Raw genomic sequence first — 14,085 nt, 5'->3', positions numbered from 1 at the left:
CTGGATAGAGTTTAGGGACCTGGTTTATGCTAGACCCCCAACAAATATTATCAAAAAAGCCAGGTGGCCATCAAGGATGGGCCCAAAATTGTTAGTTGCCTAGGGCCCCATTTCACTATAATCCTTATCTACCCAATGTGGCTCTGAAAGCAATAAAACTCTGAAAGAGGATCTACCCCTCACATCTGTCCTGCTTTCCACTGTTTATTTTTTCACTAGTCGGACAAATAGTTCTTAGTGTCTTTCTCCGCTGAAGCCTGAGCAGGCCCGTGCTACTGCACATGCGCAAGCTGTTCCCATTTGTGCGGAGCGGAGAGCGCTGGTACAGGCCCAGTGGAGCCGGATGGGGGAAGCCTCTGGTAAAATCAGCCTCGCATAATATTTGCCATAGTTCCCGCTTGAAGTTCTTACTTTATAAGGAGATACAATGCCTCTACTCTTGATCCCCAGAGACCATTTTTAAAGAGAACCAGTGACGAAGCACCTTCATGTATTTTATTACATTTATCAGTGGGAACATGACAGTAAACACCTACCATGCTTTTAGTTTCATTCTTCTGTGCTTAACCCTCCTGGCGGTTTGCAAAAATCCGCCAGGGGGCAGCAAATGCGTTTTTAAATATTTTTTTTGTCATGTAGCGAGACAAAGTCTCGCTACATGATAGCTGCTGCTCAGCGGCATCCCCCCAGCCCCTCCGATGGCCTCCGGCGATCGGAGATCAGGAGATCCCGCTCAAAGAACGGGATCTCCTGGAGGGCTTCCCCCGTCGCCATGGCGACGGGGCGGGATGACGTCATCGACGTCGTGACGTCAAGGGGGACTCCGATCCACCCCACAGCGCTGCCTGGCACTGATTGGCCAGGCAGCGCACGGGGTCTGGGGGGGGGGGCGGCTGCGGCGCGACGGTTAGCGGCGGATCGGGCGGTTAGCGGCGGCGATCGGGCACTGCACGCAGCTAGCAGAGTGCTAACTGCGTGCAGCAAAAAAAAAAACTATGCAAATCGGCCCAGCGGGGCCTGAGCGGTGCCTCCCGGCGGCATAGCCCGTGCTCAGCACAGGCTTACCGCCAGGGAGGTTAATCTGTCTGTTATCAGCTGTGATAAGAATCCCTGACTAAGCATTCAGTCTAGGTTTGACCTGGAATCATTATAGCTGAGTCAGTCTGTGGAGTCTTTTCAAGCCCAAGCCTGCCCCCTCCTGGCTCAGCTTTCCTGCTTTGCATACTCAGAGCTGATGACATGGGAGTGGCTGCTCCAGCAGAAAGAAGCTCTGAAACAGACAAGTATGGCTGTGTGCACTGTGCAGCCAGTCATCACTATTATCTACTGTATGCAGTTGCATTTCTATGAGAGGCACTTCCTACAGGCAGCCACACAGCATACCAGAATAAGACCCTGCTTGTCTATAGTCTCATTGAGCCTAGACAGCACATCCAGAACAGCTCATAACTTGGAAGCAGAAGGGATATGAGCCAGCGGCCGTATTGGATTTTTCCTCGAGCAATAATGGATAAAAAACACTCAAAAAGGCACACCAGAGTGGCGAAATTATCAGGTAGAGCATTCATTCTTTACAAGCTATCGACCAATATATTTATTTTGTGTGAATCGTTCATCTCTGGTTCCCTTTAAATCAGTGAGGAGGAGTTCTAGGTGGTTGCTATGCCATTTTATTCATTGCTGAATTGACTAGAATCAGGGAAGATACACATAAATTACATTCGGGGGGAAAAAAAAAGTAAAAGAAAGTAAGACTATTTAATTAAAAAGCATTTCTTGCTAAAAAAAAAATAAAGGACAGTGAGAACTGGAGCTATGGAAAGCTGTGAGTACACAGACAGTGACGCAGCTGCTGCTCCCATTCTCTGTGGACTACACTGAGCAGAACCTCAGCAAGTGCTGGAAAGGGCCACCCATATGCAGCTCATACCGTTTGGTATAACCTGTGGAGCAGAATACAGCTGCTGGGAAATGTTTCACTACATGGCAAATACAGCAATGCCATTGCAATATACAGCAGTGCTGCTTCATTGGATCAGTGCACCCTCACAGGCTTCTGCCTACTCCTGCTCGAACCCAAAGGTCATAGGTGCTGATGCACCAGCTTCCTTGTATTCATATCTATATGCAATATATCTATATGTTTGCAAATCTGCAGCTGAGTACACAACTTTTTTACCTATAAAATATGTGCATATGACACAGAATCAAGTGGGAACTGCACAATATTAACCTTTACGATAAGAGTAGTTCACAATTATGTACAAGTGTTTGCAATATTAACATGTACCGTAGTAACAGTAATATTGCACAATTATGTGTAAATGTGCACAATATTCGCCTTTATTTGTTGTTAAAAAATCCACGCAGTGGTAAAATATCATCAATGGCTGTGACTGTTTTTGACTGTGCAGTGTGTGTACAGCCTAAAAACTACTTACTAAAACTGTCCCTGTCAATTCAGTACAACTCTCCCTGTATCTTCCTGTCTCCTTACAGCAAGAGTGAAACAGAAAGCAGGAAACAGAATGAGAAAACCCTCGCATTCTGGTTGCTAGGAAATTCCCTTTATGGTCTGATTCCCTTGCAAGGACAGAAGGGGCACTACAGCGAAAAATTGTAAAATTTAAAATATGTGCAAACATATACAAATAAGAAGTATGTTTTGTCCAGAGTAAAATGAGCCATGAATTGCTTTTCTCCTATGTTGCTGTCACTTACAGTAGGTAGTAGAAATCTGACAGAAGTGACAAAGGTTTGGACTAGTCCAACTCTTCATAGGGGATTCTCAGGCATTTATTTATTTTCAAAAGCACTTAGTGAATGGCAGTTGCTCTGTCCAACTGCCCAAAAACTGTGTAGCGAGCAGGGAAGCTTGCCAGCATCATTGTTTAAATCCTTTTTGGGGAATATCTTTATAAAGAATAAAAGCCTTGCTGAGAATCCCCTATGAAGAGACGGACTGGCCCAAAACCTGTCACTTCTGTCAGATTTCTACTACCTACTGTAAGTGACCACAACATAGGAGAAAAGTGATTTATGTCTCATTTTACTCTTGACAAAACGTACTTCTTATTTGTATATGTTTGCACGTATTTTACATTTTATAATTTTTCGCTGTAGTGCCCCTTTAAGCAAAGGAAATAAGAACACCCTTCCCCCCCCCAAAAAAAAGAAATATATATATATTTGCCGCATACCATATTTTGGCCCCAGGTTCACAAGTTGAAAAGTCCAGATTTGCCATGAATCTGACTTTGTGAATTTTATCTGCCTCATCCCTAATTAGGAAGCTATAATACTGGGGATTAAAGGGACTCCGAGCAGTGCAGAAACTATGGAAAGATGCATATCATTTTAAAGCTCTCTTTCTCCTCTTTCCAATGATATATAAACCACCACCCTACGCCTTTTAGTTTTCGCTATTTTCGCGATTGAAATTGCCGTGGCCACGATTTCAATCGCGAAAATAGAGAAAACTAAAAGGCATAGGGCGACGACTTAGGTGTCGCCAGAAAGAGGAGAAAGAGCGCTTTAAAATGATATCCATCTTTCCATAGTTACATTGTATTACACAGGATGACACTTTGCCCAGTGTCAGCAGCTCTGTTCAGCAGAATGGAGCTGCTGTCTTTAGGAAAAAGTCGCCCTGTGTAATACAGTGTAACTATGGAAAGATGGATATCATTTTAAAGCTCTCTTTCTCCTCTTTCTGGCGACACCTAAATCGTCCTACGCCTTTTAGTTTTCTCTATTTTCGCGATTGAAATCGCGGCTGCTGCAATTTCAATCACGAAAATAGCGAAAACTAAAAGGCGTAGGGCGGCGGTTTATATATCATTGGAAAGAGGAGAAAGAGAGCTTTAAAATGATATGCATCTTTCCATAGTTTCTGCACTGCTCGGAGTCCCTTTAAAAACTATGTTTGGCATGATGTGCTTTCAGTTTGTCTCACTATGGGCTTGATTCACAAAGCCATGATCACTCTTATCACAGTCACGCTAGCGTTTTGCGCGCGCTACAACGTGCGTAACTTTTTTGTGCGCAGATGTGAATTTGTGCACAAAATCGTGACTGTTTTCGGGTGAAAATTAGCGTTTTTGCATGATATTGGACGCGATTTCATGCGCAAATTTGCGTTTTGTGCGTGAAAAACGTTACGCGCATAATAATGCTAGCGCAACTGTGATAAGAGTTATCATGGCTTTATGAATCAAGTCCTATGACCACAACTAGGGGATGAAGACAGCAATAAAAGTCTGATAAAGATAGAGGGCTTGTTTCCACTGGTGCGATATCCGTGCCGAATCTGCAGAGTTTCCCTGCAGACAAATTACGCAGGGAAACTCTGCCATAGGGTATGATTGCACTAGTGGCCGAATCGCTTGCGCTAGCGATTCGGCCGACATTTTCATCCGAAATGGCACAGCTGATGGGATTTGTCTGCGTACCCACAGACCAGGAAGTGACGCTGCGTGTCTCACAGACACGTGCATCACAAGTGGAAACGGGCCCTAAAGCCTTCCCCTTGGATGTGTAAAATCTATAAATTGCAATTTATGACTCCGTAGATTAACCCTTTACAATCCTATGTCGCACTGTGTCTGACATTGGCATTTTCCCCTATAACACCAATGTCGGACATAGTCTGACATAGGAAAAACTGGCTGCCGCTAGGAGGTGCTGCTACTGATAAAATCCGGCACAGCGCCATCTTCTTGATCAAAGTGTTGGACTGTGTCTGATATTTTGATCTTGGCTGACCCCATCCGCTGCTGCTGCACCTGCCATTTTTGCTGATTTTAGAGGCGTTGCTGCCAGATCTGGGCCAGCATGGTGTCCCTCTATGTGGATAAAAGAGTAGCTCAACATCAGACACGTTTATCCTCTGTAGAAGCATCAAGTGCTGCATAATATCGAAATTATGCTGCCGCTCTTGCAAGGGGGTGAAGCTACAGTGTGCGAGATTGTGCTGGCCCCATCCCCTACCACTGGTGCTGAGCCCACCCCCCGCCACTAAAGGAAGCACAAAGTCTTTGGATCCCTGCATCCTGGTCCTTTTTCCCTAGAAAAAATAGGTGCTGTTGCAATAAATACAGTAAGGTCCCAGGCACTGAATACAGGACCCCAGATAAGCTATACTGATCGGAGGGGCTGCTGATTAGATCTTTAGAAGTTCTGTGGGGCCTACATACTGAGAATAGGATTGGTCTGTGCTATAATCACTGCAGTCTGTTCCTAAGCCAAAGTGAGATTAAAAAAATGACTGCTGCAATGCAGCAAATCCTGCATTCCTGTTCCTGGTTGGTACCTATGTATTTAATTTAAGTCCTATTTTTGTTTTTGGTGTGCATTTTTCTGAGTCAGTTAATTTAGCCGCAAAGTAATGCAGCAGGAAAATCACCTGCAAAAGGTTGGGATATTCTTTTAAAACAGGCTGACTGATGGAGCATTACAAGATGATTTGGCAGTATCAGTGCCACACCTTTCTATTAGCCTGCAGAATTTAGACAAAAAGAATCCAGTGCCTGACGTTCCGCCCTGGCAGCTGCAGCATGCATTCAAATTTATCTCCAGCACCACACATATAAAACTATGAGTGTGGCTTATAGTGATATTACGTTCTTTTGAAAAGAGCAATACTTATTGCCCTTTGCTTCTGTGTTAGGCTGTATATTGCCGTCATGCTGTTTTATTTCTGCTGCAACAGAGGTTAAGTTTGCTTAGCTGTCTGTATAGGACTCAGTAGCAAAATTAAGACAATGACAAGCAGGTATTGCACTGCTGTGATAGATAGTTATTCTCTACAACCGTACTGTCATTTTTTTTTCTTTGTTAAAAAGATGCACTGAGAGAATAGCCTGCACTGCTTTAGTCTGCTGTAGTGATGGATAAACTTACAGGAGTAGCGGGCTGAAGGAAACAGCAGTCAGAAAAAAGTGCCTCTCAAGGGAGGATTCAAATATCAGACCTGCTAAGCTTTGAGTCCTGCCTCTACGGCTACCATCACCCATCTCCTCCCTACTGTATCTTGGCAAGATTGCTGTAATCGACTGCCGAGCCTTTCCCTCACTAAAGAGTAGGATCAGGGTGAAAAGAGCTGAAGGAGAGTGAAAGAGAGATCATAAATGCTGCCTGCTGCCTCCTCTTTGATTTGATGGCCTTCATTGCTTCTAATTGGATAAAGTAGGAAGTCACTGTTAGTACTGTCTTGCTGGATGCACTAATTTTATTCAGACCAGCCCTGCAGTGGGTGGGGGTGAGCAGTCAGAAGGGAAAAGAGAATCTAAGTGATAAGGTACGTGACTGGTAAAGTGGATAGGGGAAGAAAAAAGAAATCATCCTGTTTCAAATCGAAAGCCTGAATGAGGATGCTGAAGAGAGGACTAAGCAAAAGAAGAGAAGGGAGTAACCACGCAGCTCCCAATATCCTCCCTGTCAAAGCACAGCTTGTGATAATACTATGTGCTGTGATGCTCACAGAGCAAGCACCTGCTGCTCTGTAATGATTCAGCCTCTTTCGCTGGTAGCTTTAACACAACAGGATGATATTGCTGCTGTCACTGCTGCCTCTGCTGCTGCTTCTGCTACTGCCGGTCTTACTGCCTTTCTTGTTGCTACTTCAAGACAGCTCTGTTCTGCGAAGCAATTACTACCATCCTATGCTCCAGGTGAGAACACAGCAATTCAGTCTTGGCTCTTGGCTTACCTAACTGACTAACTAACTTAACTAACAAGTACATGTCAGGAGAGAGACATGCCCAAGCACTAAAGTGGCAAAAAGGAGCATGAAATGTTGCAGTACCCGACATCTTGTTTGACTAAAGAATTCTATTTTGTTTCTCGTTCTGGTAATAATCCTCTTCTGCTTAGACTATGTATTGATTTACAATATAACATGCAACATAGTTTTTTACTGTATGCCCCCCTTGTTGTTCTGGTAATGTTAATGGACCATGTGCTAATCCATACTTCACTGAAGCAAGGTGATTGAGATTTATGCCTTTAAGATGCCTGGGGATACTGCAGAGAGCTTTCAGAATCAGTGCTGTGAGCAGAGCTCAGACCCCCCCTCTGCTGAACTTCAAGATGAAGGAATCGTGCCAGAGACTGAAGCTGAGGATAGAACTACCCAAGGGATAGCAGGCCTTGCTATTACCTGCTGTGTGTGCCTGGAGGCAGACAGGCTGAGAATCTGTCTTAACTCAGAAAAGATCTGTATCCTTCCTATACTGGCGTGTCTGATAAGTCTCTGCCTTTGTATCGCCGGCCTTAAGTGGGTGTTTGTAGACAAAATATTTGAATATGACTCCCCGACACATTTGGATCCTGTGAGGATAGGCCAAGATCCTATCATTTATGCTGACTCTGCACCAAATACATTGGTACCTTCTTCTGTATATACGCTGCCTTTCCTAATACCTACCACAGAAAGTAACATCCCAGTTTCTGTGGAAGTTGGAACATCCCTTTTACCTACACAGCCTACTTTTCAGCCATTTTCTACTGACAGTACTTTACCGAAAGTCACTTCCGTGGAAAAAATATACCAACCTTCTACTATAAATTATTTAGCAGTTTCAGAATCAAGTACAGCAGTCACGGCAAGGAAAAGTAAGTAGACATTGTTCCAATGTATGTATCAGCCTGTGATGTACCATACTAGCATAATTTATTAAGTCTGTTCCTAATTGCATAATGATACAGTTTAATATGATGTTTGCTTAGGTATTAAAATGTGAAATAGAAATGGTGTGTCCATTTATTCTGCCAGTCACTTTCCTGTGACAAAGCACAATGCACTCTGCAGTAACCTTTAGCAACCAATCATAAGTCATCATCAAATGTCCAGCCACTGAAGTGATGAAAAGTGAAATCTGTTTTTTTGCAGATTTCTCATTACATTCTGCACATCAGTGTGGCAATGAATTGCTGTCAAGCAATACATAGATAAGACAACCACTTTTATCTCCAGTCACGCTTTGAATGTATTTTGTGATGTAAATATTTTTACTTACGATACTGACTTGAACTGGTTGTACTTTAAAATAGCAGTCTTGCAAAAGAGTACACATGCACTGATAAAACTCTTATCTACCATCAAAATAAACTACAGCAACTCTAGGCATCAAGACAAAAATGTGCATCATCAGACTCAACAAAGTCATATTTATAGCCTGTAAATAGCTTCTTTGAGTACAAGAAACACAGGACCATATTTTTTTGTCTTCACCTATCAAGATAAATGGTACCTTCCCCTGGCCTACTGTAGTTCAACAAACTGCTCCCTATCTCTTGCCTTTAAAACCACAAGAGGGTCATTAATTTTCTTACAGACGCTCTGTGTAGCTGCTGATTAATATTGCAGTAAAAATGGTGGAAAGCCCAGAGATAAAGCTTAATAAAAAGTCTGGAGGAATCTTGCTGACACTGACGTGCCTTTGATCTTATTTGTAATCTCTCACTATGTGATTAGGTTAACAACTTCTAAAATATGCCTTTAAATTCACATTCCTTGTATGCTGCTCAGTAGTGACATAAATGCTGTATGCCTTAGATTTCATTCAAAGGTTATTACACTTGTGACACTGCACAGAGAATTGATGACAAATAAAAATGAGGACGTCAGTCAGTTGCTACAGGATAGGTCAGCAATATCCCATAACAATCAGCTGAAATAACCTTAATAATATAAGATCTTTTTGTGCAATGACAAGGCATGTGTTCACGTGACATCTAAATAATGAAGCTTGAGAATAAGATCATTTACTATTCCAATCATCTTAATGTAGATAATGCAGGAAATCTCTGCACATCCATTTCTTTCTAACTCTTATGCATATTACAGTCATCTTTCCATTCATAACTTGGCTGCGATACAAATGGAAAACAGAAAAACAGCAGATTTTTCCAACACAGGCATTAATAATTTGTTTATCTGATCATTTGATGAAGCTCTCCTTGTTTGTTTCACTTAGGTCTCATTCACACTATGCATGCTGTACAATAACGCAGTGCATTAGCGCACACCAATGCACTGTCAGTGCACCCCAGTGGGCGTGTTCACACCCCTATGTTGCATAGGATCACGTTATTCAGATTTGCCAACTACATCATTTTTCTGGATAACCTGTGAGAAAATGTGTCATGGTGTAACTGATTGAAGTGTGAACATTACATTACATGTTCGCTGTAACGCCTAGCAATGCTCATGCAACATACATAGTGTAAATTAAACCTTAGTGTTATGTATTAGAATGAAAAAGCTTCGCATCCTCAACAAAAGCCATCAGCTATTAAGAATTGCTGTTTTATAAAAACAGTATTTATGTGAATACACACATGTGCCAGATGAAAATTCTAATAAGTTCAGTTCTTAAACATCAGGCCATGTAGTGTTTGAGGACAGAATAGCACCCAAACAAATTACACAGTTTTCCAGGTTAGAGGTCAAATCATTGTTGCCTATTGTGTGATGTTCTGCAATATTTTCCCATTGTTCTCATTAAATATTGGTAGTGCATTATAGAATGACTGACTAAAATCAATCCATCGATTGAGAATAACATTTGCATCAGACAGACCCACGTATACACACATACAGCCCTGCTACAGTGCATTGAATGTATCTGTACATAGCTGCTCCTTTGTAAATATTTCCTTCAAGGTCATAGCCCGGTAATGTATAATTGGTTTTACTTTATCGTTGAGACTGGGGGAGGGTGGGATGGATTTGAAAACAGAAAATGAAGTCAAACAAGGTACAAAGGTTGAAAGCTGCTGTACACGTTGAATGGCCTTACATCTGTGCGAAGTTGCATGTTTTTAAATTTGTGCTCCGTGCGAGCAATCGTTAGGCCAACACCATGCACCACAAAGAGCAGATTAAATTTAATATTGCAGTGTACATTCATATTTTCCTGTCTGCCTAATGCCTGTGTGCATTATTAATAAGCTGAGTGGAATGCAGAGAAAAGCATGCTCATCATAGCTATGTTTTCTGATGGCTGCAGCACAGTGTTTGTGCGATTCTTTCACTGAAAAGTCTCACCTAAGAAGTAGTGAGTGCATGCCAAAAACCCTGAGCCTAGATAATGCTGGGTGATTGCATTAAATAAATTCCACAATGGATGCTCATTAGGATAAAAGACACTGCAGAACAGAAAGGCATTGAATAACAACCTAGCTCGAGAAAGGGGTTTTCAGCCATTAAAGATGACCAGGCAATGAATCTTCATAATCATTGTCTTTTTAAGGCACTTCCTCTGCTGGATATTGGAGTGTCCTTTTCACATGTGTGGATGGCTAATTTGGCTCATACTCCTTAAAAGCATTGCTATTTAACAATATAGATCAGCTTACTTATCCTTACTGGCACTGCCGCAAATGTGTTACAAAATATACACGTGCCAGTCATTCAAGTCCTTAACAGCTAGGACTAGTCAACTGAAAATAATAAAGCAACATCACTGTATTTTGAACAACATAAGCTTTAATGCTCATTTCCTGTTCAAATGGGAGCTTAAAAGATAACCATTTGTCTGCATTGTAGGGAAGCTAAACTTGAAAAGGTTTTTGTTTCAGAAATCCAAAGCAAAATCAATATTGATTAGATGAGACAGCTGGCCTTAATACATAAGCAGCAACATTTAGAACAATGTATGTGAGAAGCGTCATTGTTCCCACATGGTGTATTGTATCAGCAGTGACTCAAATTTTCCACTGTAAAATATGCACTGAAAGGCATACTCAATGTTATACACTATGATATTTTTCAGGAATATAATAATCCATTATAATGTGTTGAAGTTTCTTCAAGCATTTCTTTCCATTTTCTTACAGTAAAATCTTGTATCAGTCATCATAGGTAGAGATAATGGCTAGTTTACCATTGGTTACCTATACTATTGTAGGAAACACGTGATTGCTTGAAAAGTGTCAGTGCAGCTTCTGATACTGGCTGTACTTAATGCAGTTAAACTGGATGGGACAAATGTCACGGAACCCTATTGGACAGCACTGTGGTGTTGTAGTCCAACACTTCTAAATTTAGTGAAAAGCAAATCGAGCATGCAGCTGTCTTTACACAACTACATCTGTACAGTACTTCTTATTTGAGTCCTGTCAACCATAATTTCTGTAGTTGGGTGAGCTGCCCTGCTTTCAGCTCAGGGTGCAAGGGCAAATGAGATCTCAAGGCTAAATGACATTGTTCAAGTTCCTGTGAATATAACATATATCCTCCTGTAAGGAATAAAGTAATAGAGTATACTTAACAAATACGTCAAGTCCATTTCTTGGTACAGATCCACTTATACCGCCTGATAACTTAGGTAACACCATGCCCAAAATGTTACCTTTTGTATCAATAGAGGGTTCACCAGCAAATGTAATTTGAAATGAGTTGACCTGAAGTAGTAAAGCTGAGTGAGTTATCAGTAAGATCAGTGGGAGGAGCTGCAAATACTTGGCTCAGCATCATCAGGCTGTTCAGACTACACGGAGGATGGCCCTGACAGAGCTGTCTGAGAAGATTGCAGTTACAGCTTTAGAAGTTTGTAGTCCACGAAGTTACTCATGAGGGAGCACCTGACCAGGCACTTTAGAAGAGATTCATCTAATATTCAAAGTGCCTAAAGATATAAAAATAAACTCTGTGCCCTGACTGCCTAAACAAAACTTACCATAGAAAGAAGCTTACTATAGAAAAACAAAATGTTTTAATACTCAGTAGTATACAAGAGCAGCCAGTACACAGAGAGCACTTTCAGAACTTAAAATAGGTTAGAGCATAGTCTAACATTATGTTCCATCTCCTTCCTGCACAGAGAAAAAAAAAGATGGCAGCCTCTAGGGGTGGATGTAGCACTAAGCACTGTAAGCATGAGCCTTAAAGCGCCAATGTGCTGACCATTATGTAGTTGTGCAGAGGTAATTAACCCTGGATCATAGAGAGCAGTCCTATCTCTCCATAATTAAGCTCTCCATAATCTGGGGACAGTGATGTCAATGCGACTCCAAGATGATAAGTGCGGGCATGCCTGGGAAGGGAGGGAGAGGTGACAACCAGGCCATTCAGGGAATCGGGGGTAGACTATACACTTGCGATTGGCGAACACATGTTAGAGTCGATATTTGGAGTTTCTCAGTTTCTCAACAATCAGCTCATGGACAGCATCGCAGGTTTCTTGATACATTGAGGTTGTGTGACTCAACTGTGAAATGTCCAGTCTTGAAACAGGAATCCAGGTTATGGCAGTGTTGTAGGAATGACAATTCTCTCCCAGTGTTTGCGACATCACAGTGTGAACAAATAGTACCATTCGTTTATTATGCAACCACACAATTTTTATTACAATTAAAATTTGTCTGGATGGTAGTGAGTTGTTAGCATGCAATTCATGCTCAGTGATATATGTAAGCAAAACTTCAGGCACAAATATTATCCATAGATTATGTCTTACTATTATAAATAACTACATTTTAAAAGGGAAAAGAAGCCTTTTTTATTTAAGTGATGAATTGGGTGGGGAAAGGTTAGACAAGCACTTGCTCATGCTGCTAAAAAATGAGTCTCTGCTTTGTTTAGTGTGTCTCCATGGAAGACATTCCTCTACTTCTTGCTCTTGGAGACCCTGCTTTGCTACCTGAGGTGAGGGGATATCCCATCTGGAGGCCAGATAGCAGTCAGAACTTGACAAAGCCTGTGACCCTTCGTATGTATACAGAGCTAAAGAGAAAGTCATTTCTACCTTAAAGAGACACTGTAACAAAATTTTCATACTTATTTCTTCTATCCTATAAGTTCCTATACCTCTAATGTGGTCTGTCGTACTGCAGCCTTTTCTAGTTGCACAGTGGCTGTATTATCTCTGTTATATAATCTAATCTTCTTTCCTTTTTTGTCGGCTCAGGCTGGAATGTGCTGCTCTGCTTGTAATAGGAAGAAGCTATACACACCCTCTCCACACCCTCTCCAGGCTTTGTATGAGTCACAGACTGAGCTTCTCTCAGCCTATCGCATACTGGTTAGCAGCCATGTCTTTTGTTTGTAAACACTGCCTAAAACTGGCAATTACAAGCCAGGATTGCAGCAGGGAGTGGCAGAAACAGCACAGAGGGGCCCAGGAGAACATAATGAATAGAATGGTATGCTTTTTATTGTAAGAATTTTAGAGTACAGATTCTCTTTAAAGCCTCTGAAGTGCTTGTTCCCTCAGAAGCATTGGAATGCACCTCACAGCTCCAATACACCTCAGAGCTCCGCTAAAGACAATGTAGCTCTGTGTCATCATGATGTTGAAACTGCAGGAGGAAGACCAGGAAGTACCAGCCTGATATTGTGCTGGTAACATTGAGGCAATACATGTTCACTAAATGTGGAAGAAACAATAGTAGACTTGACATAATAGACGGCAAATAGTGGAGAGAAAACATGATCCTGAAAACCTGAGCTTGTTAAACATTATAGTATGGATTTGCAAAAGCTTGGTAATTTAATACTTGTGCAACTGTCCTGAATATACAAAAAAAAAGTTCTTACTATAGGTGATTTGGCATGACTGGGTTCTATGACTGCCATTTAGGATCCTTTCAGCAGTTTTTGCTATGGTCTTATGTGACCCTGGTAAGGATTTTAAACTCTTTCCACATAATTGCAGACAAATCTTAAAGGACACCTGAAGTGGGAGGGATATGAAGGCTTCTATATTTATTTCCTTTTATACAATGCTAGTACTGGCCTCCTGCCGATCTTTCATGCATCAGTAGTGTCTGAAGTGCACATGAAACAAGCATGTGGGAATCAAACTTCAGTCACACATCTGATCTGCATACTTGTTCAGTGTCTATTACTAAAAGTATTTGAGGCAGAGGATCAGCAGGACAGGCAGGCAGGCAACTGGTATTGTTTAAAAGAAAATACATATGGCAGCCCCCATATCCCTTTCACTTCAGGTGCCCTTTAATAAAGCCAGACTAGCTCTGCAGGATGTCTTCTGTTCTTCAGTATACATAGCCCTGAAGAGTTAGTAACTCAGGCTAAGTGTGCTTATATTTGTAACCAGAATACTGCTTTACTGGATA

General features: G+C 41.7%; 1 protein-coding gene across 11 annotated transcripts in view; it reads left to right on the top strand.

Moving 5' to 3' along the window:
* Positions 1 to 14,085, top strand: part of NRG1 (neuregulin 1) — a 929,658-nt gene that overhangs the window by 835,971 nt on the left and 79,602 nt on the right. For 3 of the 11 annotated variants that reach the window (XM_068233695.1, XM_068233696.1, XM_068233689.1), the window contains exon 1: positions 6,713 to 7,614. The exons of 7 other annotated variants lie outside the window; for them this stretch is intronic. In XM_068233695.1, coding sequence (XP_068089796.1) covers positions 7,011 to 7,614 — 604 coding nt within the window. In that variant the 5' untranslated portion in view covers positions 6,713 to 7,010. Of the gene's footprint in view, positions 1 to 2,934; positions 3,007 to 6,712; positions 7,615 to 14,085 lie in introns of those variants that run through there. One more of the 11 variants, XM_068233694.1, reaches the window with a different exon arrangement.

This window comes from Hyperolius riggenbachi, chromosome 1 (genome assembly GCF_040937935.1).
Source record: "Hyperolius riggenbachi isolate aHypRig1 chromosome 1, aHypRig1.pri, whole genome shotgun sequence".
In the NCBI taxonomy this organism is placed as follows: domain Eukaryota; kingdom Metazoa; phylum Chordata; class Amphibia; order Anura; family Hyperoliidae; genus Hyperolius; species Hyperolius riggenbachi.
This window is presented reverse-complemented; position numbering and strand designations above follow the sequence as displayed.